General features: G+C 40.2%; 1 protein-coding gene across 1 annotated transcript in view; it reads left to right on the top strand.

Moving 5' to 3' along the window:
* Positions 1–21,234, top strand: part of PRDM16 (PR/SET domain 16) — a 346,347-nt gene that overhangs the window by 124,799 nt on the left and 200,314 nt on the right. The window contains 1 exon segment of the mRNA XM_055800204.1: positions 1,986–2,335. Within this exon segment, the coding sequence (XP_055656179.1) occupies positions 1,986–2,335 (350 nt within the window).

The following is a 21,234-nucleotide window of genomic DNA, read 5'->3' as shown; positions in this document are numbered from 1 at the left end:
TCTGATGTCCACTCAGCTACAATTCCCTGCAGCCCTGTGACAGGGAGGGAAGAGTCCAAGCAGAGCTCCAGCTGTGTTCTCCAGGCTCCTGATGTGGAAATGCGGCTGAGTCTCTGTTAGAACAGCAGGTCCAGGGACTTGTAGGAGCCCATCTGCACAGCATGGAATAGCTGGAGGAAGCCCTAAGAGTCCATATGGCGAGGCTACCTTGGAAGATTGGCCTCTTTGGTTGACACATACCTGAACTTGGAGGAAATGTGGCAGTTTCTTAGCAGAACTGCACCCAGCAAGCAGAATTCTGCCGTGAAATCACTGAAATGCATGTCTGAATGAAGCATTTTGGATTTGACAGACTATCATTTTCCGGTTAAAAGTATTTTTCTGAAAACTTCTTAGTCAACTATTTTTCTGAAAACTTCTTAGTCAACTGCTGTGCTCACAGACTTTTTTCTTTATTTAGTTTTCTTTCGGTGCATTCTGGTAAACATATCTCAGATTATTTGTTTTTGGCAAGTAATGGAAGAGCAAGGGATGTTTGAAGAATACTTTTAGCTTGTACAAGCCAGTATCAAACCAGAAAATGGATACATGTTCTTACAGTTTAATAATGTAATTGACTTGTAATCTGTGAAGTGTAATAATTTGTTGCTGGAAAATGAAGCTTAAAAATCCTTGCAGGATTAAGGGCATTTACTTTGTGTGTGTGTGTGTGTGTGTGTGGTGTGTTTGTTTTCCCCAAACACACACGCGCACACACACACGCTCCCATCCTATCCTCTGAACCAATTTGATTCCCACTCTTTTGTAGTCACTGAGCTGAACAGTGCTGTGATCATACTGAAGATGCTAAGCATGAAAGATTTGATATAGTATTTCTAACTGGATGGCAGTTACCTATTCTGGCTACTAATATTAAGTCCTTATACTTAAAATTTTGCCTTTATTCTATATACATCCCATTCAAATTTTCTTAAGTGTTTGTGTGGGTTTTTCCTACTACCTTATACCACTGAAGAAGTTGAGGCATAGGAAAAACAGCTGCAGTTTTGCAGATGTTTTGTGGAAAGACCACACAAATCATTATTTTAAAAAAGGAAAAAAGAAATAGTGACTCGCCTCCGAAATTCTTACATCCTAATAGTATGAAATTAAATAAGCATTTTAGGCCTGTGTTTTTAAGTGCTTGGGTTTCTTTTTAAAGAATAATCTTATCGTACTGCTTGGGTTCATCTGTTTCTGTCTAGTTTCTGAGATGTTGTGTGGCATAGAAGAGGGTACAGCCTTTCCCTAGCCCTTTGACCGTTGTTGCACTGCTGCAAACCAGATCCTTGTCCTGTGGAGTTCAGTGAAACAATATCTGTACTGTGGCTGGGAGTGTAGCTTAAAATGCTCACTGTTCAAGCACTTAGGACACATTAGCTCAAAGTAGTGTTAAAAACTAGCGATGCTTTTGTTACACTTGAAAAGGTACATTGCTGAGACGTAGCTGGAAGGTCAGATCAGGCACCACTTCTGTTGTGTGACACATTGAACCCAAGAAACCCAAATACTAGGCAAGCAGTTCTTGCCAAACGTAACTCAGATTTTACCTTAATTTCTCTTTTATTTCCTCTACAAAATATACTGAGCCAGTTAAAACAATAAATGGTTACAGGGAACCTCGAACACTTCTTCTGTGTTTTCTTCCCTCTTTTTGTTATTGAAAGACAGCCCCCCCCCCAGTAGCCCTGATCCAGTATGCTGGGGCAGGCCGGCAGTTAGCTTCCATCTCATCCTTCAGGAGCACTGAATATTGTGCAACCAGTAGGATTATTCTTACCTCAGTTCCACCTGAGTTCTGTAGGTGAGGATTATCTTTTTTTCTGCCGCTACTTTTATCCTTAAAGCATGTGAACTAGGCTTTATGAAACTTTGTCCCAAGAAGAGATTAACTGATGTTCACGTGAGTATTTCAGTGTGTTTTGTTCTGCTGTTTCCCCTTTTAGGTGACAGCGAGATTGTAAATAATATGTACGAGACCGACCCTGATCTCCTTGCTGGCGAAAGTGCAGAGGAGGAAACAGAGGACAGTATTATGTCCCCCATTCCTGTCGGACCTCCATCACCCTTTCCCACCAGTGAGGACTTCACTCCCAAGGAGGGCTCACCTTATGAAGCTCCCGTCTACATTCCTGATGACATTCCAATCCCACCAGATTTTGAACTCAGAGAATCTTCGATTCCAGGGGCAGGGCTAGGGATTTGGGCCAAAAAGAAGATTGAAGTTGGGGAAAGATTTGGACCCTATATGACAGTACAAAGGAGCACATTAAAGGAAACAAACTTTGGATGGGAGGTAAGCGTGCTGAATGTGCTAATCACATTCATTTGTCTTCTGTGCAAACTGTTCATAAAGCTAGACTGAGTCCCGACTGGCCTGGGGACACCAGTAGTGGCTTTGCTAATGCCGTATTTCCCTGCGTTATTTTGCATCCCCGAATACCTGCAGTATTTAAAAAGCAGCAGAAATCCTTTTTAAGATAGCTTCTTGGGCTACAAATACTGCCCTAGCACCATTTTGGAAGGTTGGTTTTAAGTGATGTTGGGTCACTTCTTAAAGTGCTTGTCATTTTCAAATTGTGTTCAGAACTTGTCACAATGGAAGAAATATGATTAGTCGCATCATGTTTTGTAGTTGGGTGTGTTACCTTTGACTTCCAGTCCATGTTAGCTGTGCAGGCGTTATTAACTGGTCATAGAAAAATAGCATGTACCCATTAACACTCTAGATGTTCTTGAGTTCTTGTTCTGCAGCAAAGATAAAGAAATGTGAAAGTCATTTTCCCCTAAGAGCTAAACAAAAAACAATCTTCAATGGGAAAACCAGCACTATCCCAGAACTCCTGTCTTTCTCCCTGCTTTTCTGGGATTGTTCCAGAAATCATCTTACTCTCTTCTGCTCCTATATTCTTCATTTGAAAATATCTCTACCCCTACTAATTACCATCAATTATAGTAGATTCTGTGAACAGTGAAACATAGCCTAGGATTTGTGCTCTGTGTCCACAGCCCTATCCCAGTGCCTCCAGTGTCCGTTATAGAATACATAATTGCTTCTCTGTTGTAGCCCCATGTCCACACCAACACTGCAACACCCGTGATGGGCATCAGATCTGCTGTCTTGTCTTGAGAAAGGGCTGCATCTGGGGAAGCTGGTTCAGGCTCACGTGCTATTTGAGGGCTAGCCCTGTCCATCCAAACACGCCGAAGGTGAATTTTACCTCCCTTTTGCCCGGGTGAAGCAGTAACTTGGCCTGTTTCCTCCACCAGCCACTAACTGACATGAAGCCACGGTTTAAAAGCTATTTGAGTACAGAGGTGAGAAGCAACTAAGGGATAAAACTGTAGGACTTATCATGTGGGCAAGCCAACAGTGCAATCACAGCAGCTCTGTTTTCTTAGAAAACAAGGTCAAAAAGGCCAAACTTAAGCATTAACATTTTAAATTGTGTCTGATTATATTTACACTCTTGATTGTGAAGCCTGAAAAATCAGTGAGCAGTTTGATCCTGTGAAGCCCAAAGAAGTATGTCCAGATGTTTTAGTTTACTTTTTTAATTGTCCAAAGTGCAGAAAAAAAGCAAACCCCACTTGCTAGAAAACCAAAACTCAGTCATGTTTTGTTGTTCAGCAGTAGGAAGTGTCTGAATGAAGAGCTAAAACCAGAGTTTGGTTAAATGGCTGAGTTCAGAAGTTTGCTTTTCTCTCTCTCCTAATGCAGGGGAAGAAGGGAAATTCAACAGAGTTTTGATTCCCTGTCCCCCCTGCCGACGACATTGCTTAGAAGTTCATCTTTGTGTTAGCTTCTCTTCTTGTGAATATCATGACAGAACATTTGATTAGTATTACTGTATTGGCTTCAAAACACGGGGATTTTTTTGAAAAAAACCCATCCCTGTAAATACACTGGAAACACTTGCCTGTTTCAGGGAGGCTGTAGTTGTAGGGCAGCTTGAGGTTAGCTGATGCACTGATCACTTTAAGGTCTCTCTGAGACAAAGCACAATTTTCCTCTAGGAATATGAAATATTTATTATTTATAGGCTGCAATGTGGAAGTGGCTCCTACAGAAAGGTGAAGTCTCTTTTTCTGAACCTAGATTTTATAGGTGGCATTTGTTGTTTGGTGTTTTGTTTTAAGGTTGATTTTTTGGGAACAAAAGTTCTATCCTCCTTGGCTACTAGAAGTAAGATCAAATTTGAAAGGCAAATCTTTTTTTCTATGACCTTGGCAAAACTTTGTCCTTGTATTTCTGATAAAAGTTTGTATTTACATTCATGTTTTTAAGAAATGTTCCCTATATCCATTCTGCACTGAGTGCCAGGCCTGATACAAGCCGTATCTATTCACTTCGGTCTACGTTGACTTTGTGATACTGTTTATTTTTGTAGCGTAATTGAACAAACTTTCTTTCTCTGCGGTCCTTCTCGCATTCCAGCGGCATTCTTTTGTTCTCTGATTCGGCCCGTATGTTTCATGCCTGAAAGGAAGGACTATGTGTCCTCCATCAGATGTCCTCAAACACTGCCTTCGACCCGCCCTGACACTCTCTCTTTTGACCTTGCCTGCACTTGCAGACACCTCTTGAAGTTTTCCACTTTAAAGGCAGTTCAGAAACCCATTTTTAGTCACTCGGTACCTTGTCATTTCACCGGGGAACAACGTACATGGATACCTTCGTGTGCTAAATGGGAATTAATGTAATCAATACTGTCTGCTTGTGGGTTGGTTTCTGAGCAGTTTCCTTTGTGTGTAAGGTTGAAAAGGCCTTAAAGAGATGTTCAAGGCAACTTGACATGATGTCACTAGGAATGATGCTAGGAAATTGTAACTTGGGCTATGTTTCCGTCCTCTGTTAAGAAAACTTTAGTTGGCAGACAACCGGCAGCAAGAGAAAAAAAGAAAAGGGAGGGTTTTTTTGTCAGCCTGTAACTTGTTGACTAGACTTTTGCCTCTACGTGTTGTTTCTTACAGTAGTGATAAATCTAACAGATCTAGTTTCTGTAGCATTCCTTGAGAAGTGTTCCTCATGCTGTTTGATGTTATTCTTTGACAATACTTCTCTGTAACCTGTCGTTTTGACTTGCAGTGACTTGAGAGGTGAATGTGGTTGTAAGACTTCTTACACGTGACTCCTTATTGCTGGTTAACGAGATATTACCATTATACCTGAAGTGCCTGTCCTAGTAGTTGTATTAGTATTTGTGCTTCAGGAAAGATGTCTGTGCTTCACACCCAACCTTCTTATCTATTCATGCTTCTCAGTTCATTTTCTATAGTTTATACTCTTGATAATGCCACTTCTCTGGACACCCCAGCTCACGCCCTCAAATCCTAAAAACCTCATGTTTTTTGTTTGTTTGTTTTTAATAGTCGTCAGTTCCTTAATTTTAATAGTGTTTCTGCCTTTCGCACAGAAAGTTCATGCCCTTCATCACAGGAAATTTGTTGTCAGGCTTTGACTAAACAAAGAGTGCCACTAGAAGTGGAAATATCTAAGAATGCTTTACATCACATTTTAAAGTGGCCTTTCATTAGCAACATCTCAGTTTTGCTAGAAAACTGTTGTTTATGGTGTTGTATAGGATGCATCTTTGTGCTGAAAAATGCCTATCTGGCTTCTGAACATGGTCAGTGTGCAAATTTCTTAATGGGTTTGGACTTGTGCCCATCTGTAATGGGCCCCCATCTGCTGTGGGTAGCCTCAGGCGTGAAACAGTGTGGGGGGACGCTGAAGTAGGCTCTTTATGTGTAGGTGTGTAGGAAGGCATGGCTTTATTGCTGTTCTGTGGATTTTTGTAGTTAAAGCTTAGGCATGCTAATTCAGCGTATTAAAATACAACACAAATTTAAAAATGCTTCAGTTTGTACTTCACAATTAAGATTGGTTTCTTCTAATTTCTGTAATTAAAAACATCCATTGGGAGGGGGGCTGGAAAATGGGCTGCTGAGGGCTTTGATTTGAAAATGGGTCTCTCTCTTCTGTCCAAGGCATTAATGCTGCAGAAATAGCTTTCTCCTTTCAAACTTCAATAAGACTAGATCTGTGAAAATTAAAATGAAACAAAACAGTTAACTGTGTTTCTTTGCAGTCTGCAAGAAACATGGGCTCCTGTTTGGAGGCAGCGGCCAGCTCTTTTTTTTTCTTTTTCACCTGAACTGTTTGATCCAGACCTGGCTCTGGTGTAAAACATCTAGCTCCAGGAGGTAAAAGAAGAATGTTCTTTGCTGAAACTTTCAGCTTTACTCATTATTTCTCCTAATAGCCTAAAACGTCATAGAGAATACAGAATGCTGTGTCTTACTTGCCGTATCTTGAAAAAAAGATACGTATTTTTTTTATTATAGATGTTTTTCCTTTTAGTCAGACAGGAGGGACTGGGTTAAGACTGGGTGAATACATGTCCTACTTTATCTGCAGCAGGTCTTTACTATCTTGTTTCTTTGAATGTTTTTCCTCCAACATTTGCTTTGTGGAATATGTTGTAAAAAATATTCTTTAAATTAAACCACACCTATTATTCAAGGGCTTTTTTAACATGGGATGACAGTGAGTGATTCATGCTCATTTCATAAAAATAAATGAGATGTGTCGGTCTTCCGGCCCCCACCCCCTCACAGGGATGATTCAGTAAGTGCTTGTATAGGATGGTGTGCCGTGTGTTTTCCCTCTGTGCCTCATTCCCTGACACTACTGTGCTGGTCATGTTTATCTACCTTTTTTTCCTTAAAAGACACCACCCAAACTAAAAGCCTTGTGATTATTTAGTGTGACGTGATTGCATTTCTGCTCTGCTCTCCTGATCCTATTACTTCCTTGCCTGCTGACACAGAACATACCATTCAGAGTACCCCAAATAAATCACAGCATGTTTTCACTTTATTGCCTCTGGGACCTAAAAAAAAAAAAAAAAAAAAAAAAAAAGCGTAATGATTTTGATCACTTTGTTGAGCAAATAGTGATATTTATCATAGCACTGTTTATTTTGCTAATTGAGAGAAGAATGGGAATCACATCCTGGAGAGAAATATAGCAACTGAATTCCAGGGAATTTGGAAACAATCAGATACGCTTTTAGCTCAGTTTGCTTCACAGGGTAAATACCATTAATAAAATTTAGTTATTAGTTTCCTTGTTTTGATTTGTATTTTAAGAGAGGTTATTTCCTGAAACACAAGAGACTTCTCTTACGCTAAAGTGTAAGAGGCAGGCTTCTTCTTTACATATGGAAAATAAGTGCTTTCATTTGATACTTTAGGGTGAAGATATAAGCTGTCCCATGGAAGACAAATAACTGTGGAAAAAATAAGAGCCGGCAGCTAAGGATGCAGCAGACATTCTTGGCTTCACATCTGTGCCAGTGGAAAACTCTGCTGTTTTTTGAACATGCCTTATAGTGTCAGTGATTCATAGTAGTTCAACCTCCCTGTTCCCACAAAATAGAATATTGAAATTTTGGTGGGGGGGGTGTCTTTTGTGTTTATTTTATTTATTTTTTTTTTAAATACTTGTGAGTGCCAAGGGAAATTTATTTCACACGACTGGCTTTGAGTGCTGAGAGGAGAATTATATTGTATTTCCTGGAGTCTTAAAAATATTAAAAAAGGAAGGAGACTCTAAGCATTCTTCTAGCAGTGATGGTTTTGCCGTGCTTTCCAGTTAAAAGAACATGAGGCTAAATTCCTTCAGTTCACTTTAAAGGCTGATACGTTTTGTTAAAGAAGCATGTTCTTGTCTGTCCTGTTTCTTAACAAAAGATGCTAAAAGAAGTATGAATCCTTTAAATGAGCAAAGAAATCCCAAAACCTGTTTGCACTCATCTCTTGCTAATGTTCTTTTAGCTCTTAGACTGAAAGGATGTGATGACATTTCCTTGTAGTTTTTCTTCATGTGTCTTCTGATTCATTCATTTTCTCTGGCCTCTGCCTTTCCCTTTGGCTTGAGAATAATGTTACTGTAACAGCTTCTATCGCTCAGGGTAAGAGCTTATGAATTGCTGTTTTCAAAACCACATCTAATGCTCTTGCAGGGAATGAGCAGTCTTGGAAATTGCTGAAGAGTGGTGTGCATGGCCATTCCCTAGATGGAGCGTGTTACCTACGCAGAAAACATTTCCCATGCAAGATTACTTCACAATTTCTCAAAGTTTTGTTTGGCTAGAATAATTCTGAAAAAGAAAGAATCTATGGCTTCATAAGGTAAACAGAACGTGAGAGCACTCTGGGACCTCCCAGATACGCTCTTAGCCACTAGTAGTTGCTAGTGGGCATCTGTAGTTAGAATTTATATATATGTGCATTATAAAACTGCAGGTAAACTTTTGCTTTAGACTGAAAATGGGCACGTAAGTGAAAAAACTAACCTCAAGGAGGACAAAAAGCTCACTGAACTCTAAATATTGTAAATACTCTGTGATTTTGGGCCAGCAAAGTTGCTCAATGTTATATGTGCTAGATACTGTCCCCTTTCCAGAGGACAACTGTGGTGAGAACAGCAACACTTTAATTTGCTCCACAATACATGGCCTTTGTTGTGGTGAGGAAGGGGAAGGAGTTAGCTTCCAGGTCCTGTCAACTGTTGGGCTGTTTCCTATGCCTGGTATTAAAAACATGCCAGTAGGCACATGCTACGGGCTTTTGATTCAGAAAAAGAAGCAACAAAGAAAAAGCAGGGAAGTGTGCAGGGGAGCTGCTTCTTGTATCAAAGGCAAAACCCCATTCTCTACAACTAAATCTGTTGGGGGGTGGAGTGTAATTTATTAATTTCAACCCTGGATACAAATGAAAAATGCTCTCCGTGACATCCAAGTGAAATGACTGAAATTTGTACCATTTTTTGATGTTTCACCAAATGCTTCAATGTCAGGGTTAAAAGAGTAAGCCTTTTTTAGGCCCAAGAATGCCAAGATATCTTGCTCTATCTTAGGCCCTTCTCTAAAACATGGGTATATAAGGAATTAAGAAAAAAAAAAAAGAAGAGACAGGGGAAGGGAATGACTAAGAATACCTCCTGATATTTCTCCTTTATTTCCATAAGGGGTAATAACTCATGAGCAATCCGGCAGAGGGCACTTTCTTTAAATAGAACATTCTGATTCACAAGCAGAAAAAGGAAATAAATATTTTCTTTTCGTCTTTGAGAGACATCCATGAATATCAACTTCTGAAACAGTATTTTATCATCCACACTTTAAAAAAAAAAAAACAAAAAAAAAGGAGAGAGAGAAAGAAGAAAACGAGGAAAAGAAAATCCCACAAAAAGCTCAGCGGTGACCACAGGGTTTGAAAAATAGCTCTTCTTCTTGTTGAAAGCCTTGCAGAACACAGGGCACTACTTTCTCTGGAATGTTAACCTATGTAGAAATCCAGCCTTTATTTTGTCTGTTCCCGGAAAAGCCTGGCTGATGGAGCATTGGAACACAGTAGGCTTTTGTAAAGGAAGTGATCAATAAGTTAAGAGTTAAAACATAAATATACATGGGGCTTTAAAGGACACATCACTGTGGAGTCTTCCAGTTGCAATTTCAGAAGGTGGAAGCAATGCAAAATAACTTGCTTTGCTGTTCATAGGCTGCTTCTGCATGGTAATCACAGATGTGTTTGCTGTTTGAGAAGACAGTACTTGTGCTACTTAGTAGTAGGTGTGATAGTATGGCACCGAGGACTCCAGCATGAGCTAGCCATACCAGAATGTACCTGAGTTCTCCAGTGACCTTGGGAGGTGTCTTCGAAGGTCGGAGCTGCTGCCGCTTTCCTACTTAAAGGTAGGCTATCCACACCTCTCTAGTACGGTCCTTGCTGCGTGAGGGACCCTGCCAGCCAGGTTCAATGTTTTATGTGTTCACCCAGTTATTTTCTGGGGTCCTTTTTCTGCGTAGCTTATCCCTAGCCCCTGAGTCCCAGTGACCTTGTGCTAAGACATTAGAGACAGTCGTTACTCAGCTTTGAGTTAAGGCTTAATTACTTGGAGCTGTGTTTAGACTCCTAAGGTTTGTGACATGAGCAAACCTTTCAGTGAACCTCATTTGAGTTGCTGGTTAAACATGAAGTCTGAAGGTTTTAAATTAAATTTCTTTGCTTCAATCTGTATGATACAAGAAGTAGCAACAGTGAATTTTCCAGAATAAAATGTTCTGTTAATTACTTTCAGAGAAAGGAGAAATCACATTCTCTGCATAATTTGGCACTGCCCTCCTCTCCCCATAGCAAATATGGAGCAGCACCGCAGGTTTGGAGAACTGCTAAATGTAGCAACTCTTACTTTGTGGTATTTAGCACTTGACACATTTTGGCACTTTGATTGCTCCTTACTTGGCTCTGGAAATGCAAGTGGGTTACCTTTTTGTATACAGTGATGAAAACGACCCCTTTGGTCTGTGGTTCTTTCTGAAGTAGTGGGACGTAGGTGGGTCTTTGGTTTTCACTGTTGACGTATTAGTTATTCATCCTTTCCTTTTTTTTTTTGGTGTATTTCATCACAGCAAAATACTGGGACCTGTACAAAATGAGACAGTCTTTGTACTGAAAGTTTACAACTTTGGAACGCAGGACCTGTTTATCCAAGGAAGGTGCGAGGCTAAGTTTGAGTCACATTTAGAAACATTAATGGAAGAAGCATGTCTGCAGGAGGAGGGCTAGTGGTCAGACAAGGTGGCCATTGGTCAGTCAGAGTGGAAGGAGTGTGTCCATGCATAGGGATGTCTTTGAAAATTTTATTACTAATCGTGGGCTTTGTTTCTCGAGTTGTGGCTAAGGCCAGCTGCTTTGCAAATTGTCTTTGTAAAACACCCACCTCGACTGGTTTGTGCATCTCTCATTTCCTAGTTCTCTCTGTTCTCTCTGAAAGCAAACAGATAAGAAGATCATCAGAGGCACAGGCCTAAGTGGAAGCTGGTTAGCTAATTGGGTTCCAGACTGGTAACAGTATGCTGTGACCATTTAATGTGTTTGCATTGATCAGAGACATGCACATTCAAGTGGGATGAGTAAATAAAGGAGAGGCATCTCTCTTGCAAGGGAAGTCAATCTGTGTACACATCAGGAAGCACAGACGAGAGAGCGGTTCGTCAGAACTTGCCATCACTCACTCTCTTTGCCCTAGAAATACACAAAATGTGCTTAAAAAAGGTAAAGTGCTTTGCACTGAAGAGTATTCTCACCCAGACACCCTGCCTGTGCGCGCTCTTTAGTGGGGCTTATTTAGGCTGCTCTTGGCAACATGTTGCGAGCGAAGTAAATCTCCAGCGTGTCCTGGAAGCAATGTAATGTACAGTAAATGATGCAGTAGTTCAGAAGCCCTGATCTTTAAGAATCAGCTTTGTGTTTAATGCATTTCATAACCTTTCTGGTATAGAAACGGCAACGTTCGGCCCACTCATGCCTGCATTTGTACTGAGGCAGTTTGTTCCACACGCAGAAGTGGGTATTTTCTTCCTTTTGATCTGATTAGCAAGCAGTATGTTTCTTCACTTTCAGATAATGCCTGGGCAAGTCATTGCTTTAATTGTACATCTTATTGTGTCATCCCTCTTCAATCATGTTCAAAAATACCTACATTTCACCCTTGTCCCCCACCTCCCTTTTCCCATTTAGATCTCACTGAAGTCCATTCTACCTTATCAGCACAGTAATTTCATGAGCAGAGCTAGGATTTCTGCCGTTTAGGCCCCGGCCATTGTCTGTCGCAGCTGCAGTCAAGATAAACCCTCACCCAGAACAAAGTTGGAATGACCTTTTACAAGCAGAATCTGCCTTGTTTCCCTCCAGACTAATTTATCAGCCTTCATTTCAGCCTAGTCTCTCAGCAGAGGCCTGAAAGAACATTACAGAGAGCATGAATGAACAGGGGGATTAAGATGCTTGGCTAGTCCCTCTTTTTCCTCAGACACCTTCTGGATTTACTGAGATGTAAGCTGTAAATGACCGTAAGTGGTGAACTGCCTTAAACTTGGAGTAAGGGAAAGGGAAGGAGCCGGGGGGTAGGGTGGGGGGTGAATCACCAAAGCCAAATGTTTGGAAAAGGAGAGTGATGTTGGGAACTGGATAAACCTCCTGTCTTGAAGTCAGAAAGTGGTAGGTCTGAGCAGTAACGGAGTCCCCCGGCTCCGCTGACCGTTGCAGGGAGGGCTCCTGCTTGGTAGGCCAGTCTGTCCCCACGAGGGGCAGGGAGGGGGGGACAGCCTGGGCAGAAAACTGCCCCGCAGGGAGAGGGGCTCCAGCTTTTTCAGAACTGCTAACAAGGGGGTCTTGCAAATTTAAATCCAGTTGCTTGATTTAAAGCAAATTTTAAAAACTGGATTACATATGTGTGTGCTACCAGTATTTTTGTGCAGCAGACCAGCAAAAATGTTATTGGGAGCATGATTTTAATGCTGCAAGAGCTGTAGTTTTTTTAAAGTGAACTTGACAAGTGTCAAAGAGCCTAATGTGAAAGAAAAGATCCACTTTTACACTTTTAGCTGGCAATAGCCATAGTCCGAAGGACGTGCTGTAAGCAGGGAAATAAATATTTGTCTCTTGCAGGAGGGGAGGGTTTTCAGCTATAGTCTGGGTGAACAACCTGCCTCTACAACATGGGTGGTTGTTGTTAGCTTTAGCGGAATTGGGTAATTCCACCCCTGATACCATAAGACATCAGGTATCTTTTTAGTGCTTACACCTTTTAGCTTTCTTCATCTTTTATATAATGCACGAAAGGGTTGTTTAACAACTTTGAAACATTACTGTTAAATCACAAGCTGCTCAGTTGAGGGGGGCGGAATCCTTGTCTGTAAAACTTGAATCATTGTGGTGGATTACTTTAATTGAGTTGACTTGAAAGCTTTTGCAAGGGAAGAATTAAACACAGCTCCAGTGATTTAGCCTTTGATATTGGTAGCGGTGGTTATTACCGGTGCTGTATTACTGCATGTGTGTCTTCTCCCGTCAGTCGAGGAACACAGCCGAGGCACAAAGGCAGGCTGGGAACCTGCCGGCGATGCTCCCTTTGGAGCCGGGTGTGCAGTCCTGCTGCTGTGGGGTGGGTCGGGGGGGGCTGGCCAAGTGGTGGAAATGTCTACATAGAAAAATGTAATGCAAGCAGATTTTTCACCCTCGGTAGATTATTTGAGCTTCTGGTATATTTGAATGTTTTGGAATGTTTCAGCTTACAGTGAAAAAGAAGTAAGAGGCGAAGGATGGAATGAATGGCGGGTGTGGGGGGAGTGTGGAAGCAGTCAAGTGAGCAGCAGGGCAAAAACATACTGAAGAACCAACTTGTGAAATTCATGTGGCAGTGTCAAGCAATGGTGAACATCAACCGCAAGATGTTTAGAAGCTGGATGCAGATAAAAGACCAATGTTTTGAAATTATTTTAAGGTTATGAGGAGTTTAGCGTATTCACTGGACAAGCCTGGCATTTTGGCTATGAGAATTTCAGATCTTCCTGTGACTGTACATACCAAAAAACCCTACTGCAATTAATTGGTATTTTCCTTTCTGAGCAGTAAAAGCCCTCAAAATGCAGTGACTTGTGATTATAACAGAAACGTCTAGGTTTTTCTAAAGCTTTGGAAGACTTCTGATTTAATTTAGATATTTGGGTGAAAGTTCAGGCTGTGATTGCTTTGTATCTTCTGTGTGGCTAACCCCTATTTGTGCCTTGCCAGTCTTTTAGCTAGTAATGTGGAAGTCATAGGATTTCTAGAGTTGATGCAATCTTTTTTGCTCTCAGTAGCGGGTATGTTTAATCTCTTATTGAGAGAGCTTAATAATGCAAAAGTACTATACTGTTATGAAGCTTGCACCATGTTATATGTTTACTTGCATTCAAACAAGAGGTGTGTGTATCTGCTCTCGTAAATACTAACCAAACTGTTGTTCAAAGTACTGATTTACGGACACTTCCACTCTCAGAAGTTAACTGTCTTTTGCTATTCATAAGTGCTTAATATCATCTCCAAAATGAATTTCAGCAGTGTGGAAGGGAGATAAAAAGGCTGTCTTTCTGGAGAGTTGTTGAGGCAAAATGCAGATAGTTACTTATAATGGGAGAGATTATTTTTGGCTTTTGTCCAGTTTCCTGGGAAATGGACAGAAAGAAGCTTAATTTCTTGTAGTCCACTGCAGCTGTGCTTAGGTTTTAATAAGCACACAAGCTTGATTTAAAAAAAAAAAAAAAAAGAATCCAGGAAGTTCAGATTCTTGTCAAGTTGTCTATGTTCTTTGGAGGAGAAATTGGGTTTTACTGCTAAGTGGACTAGCAGTACATCACAGACATAAGTTAAGCGTCAGGGATGGTGCTGACCGAAATGTCAGTAACCCTGCAAAACTTAGTAAGTGAGCGAAAACAGTCACAGGTTAACTTCCATTTACATACGTGTAAGGTCATGTAATTTAGTGGAGAATAATCTAAGCTGTGTCTGTGCAATGCTGAACTTCAAACTGGCAGAATGGAGGGAGGAGAGCTTGCAGTCTCTGCTGACAGAGCTGTGAAATCATTGCCTCAGTGTGCAGTGGCAGCCAAAAAATAGTCAACAGTACACGGGGCTTACCAGGAAGGATGTTGAGTAGAAGGCAGAGGACATCATTGTGCTGCTATATAGATCGTGGTGGGCCTCCATCTTGCAGCTGTGGTGTGAGGAGAGGTAGAGCAGAGCTGGGGAAAAAACAGGGGAGGGACACTGAAATTTCCCAAGGACTGAACAACTTTTCTAGAAGGAAGAACTAGAAAATCTGGTTTTGCTGACTTTGGAGAGGAGAAGGTGTAGAGTAGATAACTGTTGAAGTTTACAAAGTCCTGAAAGCAGTGGATAAAGGGAAATTGTAATTTCTATCTAAGAAATAATGTAATACCTGTAGTAGGAGCATTTGATGAAACTAGTAGAAAAAATGTTTAAATTAAATACAAGCAAGTACTACTTCATGTAGTGAAAAGTGAATTCCAGAACATGGTATCTGCTGAGACAGGTAGATCAGAAGGTTCTGAGAGGACTGGGGTGGTGTGAATCCAGCCCATGGATGGATGTATCAGCAGGAGTAGGCAGGGATATTGTCTCTAATATCTCTTATGTAGTGTCTCTGGATACTGGAGGACTACGAGGCAAATGTAGTGGTAATGGGCTCCCTAAATACTGTCTCCAGCTTTCATTGTCGTCACTGCTCTTGTCCTAAGGTCAGGCAAAGACCAACCCTGAAAACGTCCTTGAGGCTGTCCTTTGGCAGAAAGGGGCATCAAGGGCCAAAAAACAACCAAGGAAGAAGTTAAATGTTTCTGGGTGGTAACAAATGACGTAAAGGGAGAAGTTGTGGGGTCAAGGGACTAAAACAGGGAACACACCAAACAGTGCCCCAAGTTAGAGGGGGACATGCAGCCCTCCTAAGGCTTCTGGGCTGGGCAGACCATTGGTCTACTCAGGGCATTTCTTAGGACCTGATGAAGGTGTAAGTGTTCCATTCTGTTCCCTGCTCTCTGGCAGTGCTGCACTCGTGTTAGTGGTGCACCAGTGTTTCTATTGCAAATCTCATTTTCAACTCTTTATTTAGATCCAAGCCAACAATCACACTGTAAATTCACGTCTTGCCTGCAATTTATTAGGAGATTTTGTAGTGATTGGCTGGAAATTTCAGATTTAGAAATTTGAGCCAAAGTGACTTTTTTTCCTGTCTTTTCTTGGTTTTCAAAGTTCCTTCATTTTGTAAAGGACGTGTGTGTGTGATATATGTATTGATAAATGCATGTGTAAATTTACTGCTTACTATAAACTGTAATTGGCAAGAGTAGTAATATAGCAAATTCAGAATGTGAATGATAAAATACAGATACTGTATCCTTTAATTTATTACCTGTATTATCCACACTCTACGTTTTCCACTCTGTTCCCTCTCCTTCATGAGTTGTGTTTTCACTAGACTGGCATTTTCCTACTCTGATGAATTAACTGTCAATTGAAGTTAGTGAGATAAATCAAAACAAATGGACACACTGCTCCATATTGACTTTCTCGCTGCCTGGTTCTGAGAACCACTTTCTGAGCACTGTGCTGCTATTATGCTCGCTTGGTTCTAAGCAAATGTACAAGAAAGAAGGAACTGGGGGAGGTAGGTGTTTAATAGCCATCAATTACATTTTCACTATCTTTGTTTTATTTAGGATCTTGTCAACAATGAGATCTGTCCCATTTACCTAGAAAGAAGACACTTGGCATTGTGTCAGAAAATGAAATGTTAGATGGCTCTCAGGAAGCATACGCTGAAGTTTAGATCTTTTAAAATGTGGTCTTAATCTACACTAGAAAAAAGTTTTTGAAATAACCACAACAGTTTTAAGTAAAAAGGAAGGCACATTTTTATCAGCAGGGGCTATGTGCAGGCACTGGCCGGAACAGAGGAGAGAGAAGTCTGTAGTCTGAATCAAGTGAGATTTACTAACATTTGCTGTGGGAATTTGCTGCATGTAATCACATAGTCGTTGGGTAGGGGACTTCAAGATGTTGAAGTCTTGGCTTTTATCCCAAGATAGCAGAGCTGTTTCTAGCCTGGTTTATTCTGTTTGTGCAAGGAGATGAGTGATGATCAGGCGCCCCATAACTAGGATCATCTATGTTGCTGATCAGACAAAACAGTGTATACTAAAGTAATCTAATACTAAAATAGTATTAGAAATTAGATCTGAAATACGGACATGTTTAAGACTGTTACCCTTGCAGACATGGTAGAACTTTCACAGTAAAGAAGACATGATTGCATAGGTACAGGCATTCATTTTATTGTCATCAGAGTTATAATTGTATGATAGAAAAGTGATTGATGGTTTTTAAATAATGAGAATAGAAAATCCATCCTCATGTCTTAAGCAGTGCTACTGCAGGGCTGCGTAGATGAAATACCAGCCATACCTCTGGCTGACCTTAGTTACTCTGCACAGTTTCAGTAATAAGAACAGGCATATGCCTGTCATACAGCAAGTGTTGAAATTCTTTTGTTATTTGTTTACTTGCATCTTAAAAATCTGCGCCTTAACACTTGGCTTTGAAATGCATTCCAGATCAACCAGATTATTTTTCCATAGCTATGGCCCGATTGTGTGTGTTGTATCTTCCTGTGTAACCAGTACCACGTTTAGCAAATAAATTTAACACCTTCTCACCTGGAAGAGATCTTATAAACTTTAATTCAAGAAGTAAGAGGTTAAAAAGATGTATGTGCAGAGGAATGGATGGTGGAAAAGGGGTAAAGCCTCTCAGCAGTAGGTTAATTGGAGAGTGGAATACCAGTGTAGATAGGAGCACATAGTTTCCTTGGACAATGTGCTAAAGAACTGGGAGCTGGGAAGGACCAGCTGGGATTGTTAGTGAATTAGCTGAAGTCAGAAACTGCTGAATGGAGCAAAGAAGTAAAGGGGAAATGAAGGTTAGGGTATAATTCAGTCTAAATTAGGTGGGCCATTCACAATGCATAAAAGGGCTCTGAGCTTCCTTTCTTGGGGAAAATGGGTAGGAAAGCTCACTTTTATTTGGATGCGTGTTGAGTGGTTGATTTTAAGAATGTGCATACCTAGAGCCTACTTTTTGGAAGTGCATTATCCCACATGAGTTTGGAGGAAGCATTGAAAATGCCATGAGCCTGAAAGACAACAGATTTAGTAAGAAAGACTCACAACTGTTATGCTGCAAAAGCATGTAATTTTAATTTCTTATGAACTGAAACAAGTTCTCTTCATTTATTCTGTCTTTGCTTGCTTGTTATTAATGATGAAAACTCTGTATGTGATCACCTCGAAATCCTGAGTGCTTGAAATCTGATTTAGTTTTGGCTCATCGCTACTTGTAATTTTTGAAGACTTTATTTTTGTATGTTTTCATCTATATGAATAAGAATTTATTACAGCACCTGTGTATACTTTCATTAATTTCTAAGTTTTGTTTCTAAATCGTTATACCCATTGAAAGCAATGTGGCAAACAGCAAATGTTCTTGGAGACTGTATTTTTTCTACCTTAAATTGTGAAACAACAGGGGAGCCCCTCTCTTGCATGAATTTAATATACTGAGAGTTAATTTCAAACAGTACCTCAGTGAAGCATAAGGCATTGAACATGCAAGGGGAGCTCTTGGGTGGTTTGGTAAGGTTCTGTCAAATCCCATGTACTTAAGCAAAATTAGGAACAAAAGCAATAAAACTTTATTTGTTTGTTATTAGGAAATGGCAAGTCTAAAAGCCTCCGTGATACTTACTGATATGAACCTGCAGAGGTTAACGTGGCCTCACCACGACCAGAGCAGTCTGTGATGACTGGGAGCAGCCAGACCCGAAGAGGTGGCTGGCATTGCTACATGCACAGCCATTCACAATCCACACACACGTGGCAGCATCCATTTTCTTCACTGAAATCTGGAAGGAAGGAAGGAAGGGATTTGCAGCATCTTTGGAGATCAACAAATGTTGACTGTTTCATAGAAAGTGGATAAAAACATTTCAAAGCTGAGGGTTTCTCAGAGCAGCCTGCTAGAAGAACCACCTTCTTGTCAGAGCTGACCCATGCCTCTGTCTAATAATCAGGTGCACAGTCACTTGAGTCACCTCCGATGGCTTCAGTTAATCCATCTGTTGAATAGTATCTTTAGAGTAGGGTAGATACAAACAGCCCGCTAAAAAGTTTATGCAGGGTGAACACTTAGGACAGTATCATAGAGGTAAATGCAAAGAAAGTTTGTGTTACAGATGGTTTTTCTTTTTCGTGTTAAAACAGATATCTTGCAGCGATACTTGTCTGTGGTGCATTGCTTTCTAATTTCATGGAGGAGTTTTGCTGCATCCCTTCTGGTGTGGCATTAGGTTTCTATGTAGACCTTCAAGCTTGTTTTCCCTCAGTTTGCTTTGTATCCCCCAGAAGTACAGGATCTATTTGATGACAAAAAATTGCCATTTTTCAACTTTGCAGATATTACAGAACTCCTTAGAGATCAGCGTTACTCTGTTGTGTATGTTGTCTGCGAGTGCAAAGTGGTTGTACCTTCTGTTTAAGTAATGTGGTCTTTGTGGCTGCGCAGAGCGTGCCGAAGTCACGGAGCCGTCAGGTCCACAGAGAGATAATACTGAGTTTCTGGTTTAGAAACGTGGGTGATGCTAGATGCTCTGTGTCTTACGAACCTACCTGCTGAGACATTGTGCTGGATCATTAATAAACTAAAAGCCTGTCTGACTGTTGGTATTCTGGTTTTATCAGACATAAAATGCTTAATAAGGAATATATTACATGGCTGATTTTATCAGCGTGCAATTCCAAGAAGTGCTGGGGCTGGAGGTGGAACTTTTTTCCCCTGACACAGCCCGGACTCATTTCTGTGTTCACTCTAAAGGCTTATGTCAAGCCCAGTCAATTTAAATGAGATTCAGAACTGGAACAGCAATAAGTGTTCAATCAAAGTATTTGATAAATCACTTAAACAATCTTGCAGATTGCAAATTCTGTAAATGCAAGTTCTGCACTTATTCAAAACTAGTGAATGTGACAAGACTAAGAGACAGCAAAGTCAAAACAGCAGGAAGAAAAACTCAGATTCTTTGATGAGATTAAAATACCAGCAATTTAAGTGGCAAACAGGTAGGACTGCTGCTCATGTAGCTTTCTAGCCAATACTTAAGCATTTACAAGGAGAACATACAGATGGGATAAAGAAGGGAAGGCTGATTTGATGATTGCAGCATAATTTTACCTTTACTTTGGGGTATGTGTGTTTTCTGTAATATGGCATAATTTAGATGGTCAGGAAAGTTTTCTCTCTTATTAAAGGGAATGACAAGTGACTGTAAAAGTAGAAGGGAAATCTCAACAAATGCCAGATTGCTTTGAATGCTAAACAATTTTTCTTTGCTTAGTCAGATTGGAGCATGAGCTTCCTCAGGGGGAATTTGTTCTGATAAGTGTCTGCACATAGAAGGTGAAAACAAAGTGTTGAAACAAACTCTTTGACTTGACTTTAAACTGGTTTGTTATCCACTGCAGCTATGAGCATGCCCAACTGTGTTTAATGATTTTATATTTTGCTACAATCTTGATTATCTTGAAGAAATATGGCAGAAATTAAAGCAAATTTTCTTTAGGTTTCAGAATGAAACCTTGCATTTTCCCTTTTAACCTTTTCCCTTCTTATTAATGAAAGAAGTTTAGCAGATAATGATGGGAGAGGAATACACTTGTTGTCAGTACCAACACAAAGGCAAGAAGCAAGATCTGAAATAACAGTTTTCATGGTTACCAGAAGGAAGATGAAAAATCACATCATTTGAGGCTGTAGCTAGTGTTGATGTTCAGCATTTTAGTCTAAAAAAAGAGTTGTTGATTCTGTGTGTGACTAGTTCAATGTTCTCTTAGCATCTTTGTCCTTGTTGTAGTAGGAGTGTTTTTATTAGGATCCTCATGCCAATCTTTTGTTTACAGTGTATTTTGCTCAGTTCCACCATTAATATGGAAGAATCCTCAGAAGTCAGGAGTTGGATCACTTTTTGTTAAGATTACAGTAGGAGCCAGTTGACCTGAAATTTGTGCTGGTTTCCTCCCAGGCATTTATTTCCAAGGACATTAGCAAGTGGCTGATCTCTTTGTCTTCTTTTCCACACCTGTTTTACCGCAGGTGTGAAATGTCTTAATTGGTGCTTAAAACATGCATTCTGAAAACATATACATCTATTTTCAGGCAGCATGAGGCCTGATTCATGAAAATTTTGAGGGACTTTGAGATTGTTGAATGAAAACTACTGTACTAATCACAGTATACTACAAATTTAATGTTTTGCCCAACTGTGAAGTTGGACAGATTTGCATTATGCTGGTTGTAAATACATATGTACGTGTCTGTGTATATTTAGATACATATGTATGTATGTATATGCATGCACACATAAAAAATGCTAAATGCTTCCTAGAGGTCTTTTGCGTCACTTCTGTGATAGGCTTGCTGTGACCTCCTGTCCTCTGAGAATGTTTCAGGCAAGTCACTCTTAGTTAAGCTAGTTTTCCAAAAGCTACCTGAATACAAGTGATTTTAGTAACTTAGTTAAGATCTGCATTCTAGATCAGTAGCTAATGAAACGCCTTATTCTATTAAAAAAAAATAGAAACAATGCTAAAACTACTTCATGAATGTGGATATAATTGTTAAAAATATTTCCCCATTAATTGAAACCAATTCTTTGCTCTTAAAAAAATGTAATTT

This window comes from Falco peregrinus, chromosome 3, assembly GCF_023634155.1.
Source record: "Falco peregrinus isolate bFalPer1 chromosome 3, bFalPer1.pri, whole genome shotgun sequence".
Taxonomy (NCBI): domain Eukaryota; kingdom Metazoa; phylum Chordata; class Aves; order Falconiformes; family Falconidae; genus Falco; species Falco peregrinus.
Note: the sequence above shows the minus strand (reverse complement) of the source record. Positions and strands in the feature narration are given on the sequence as shown.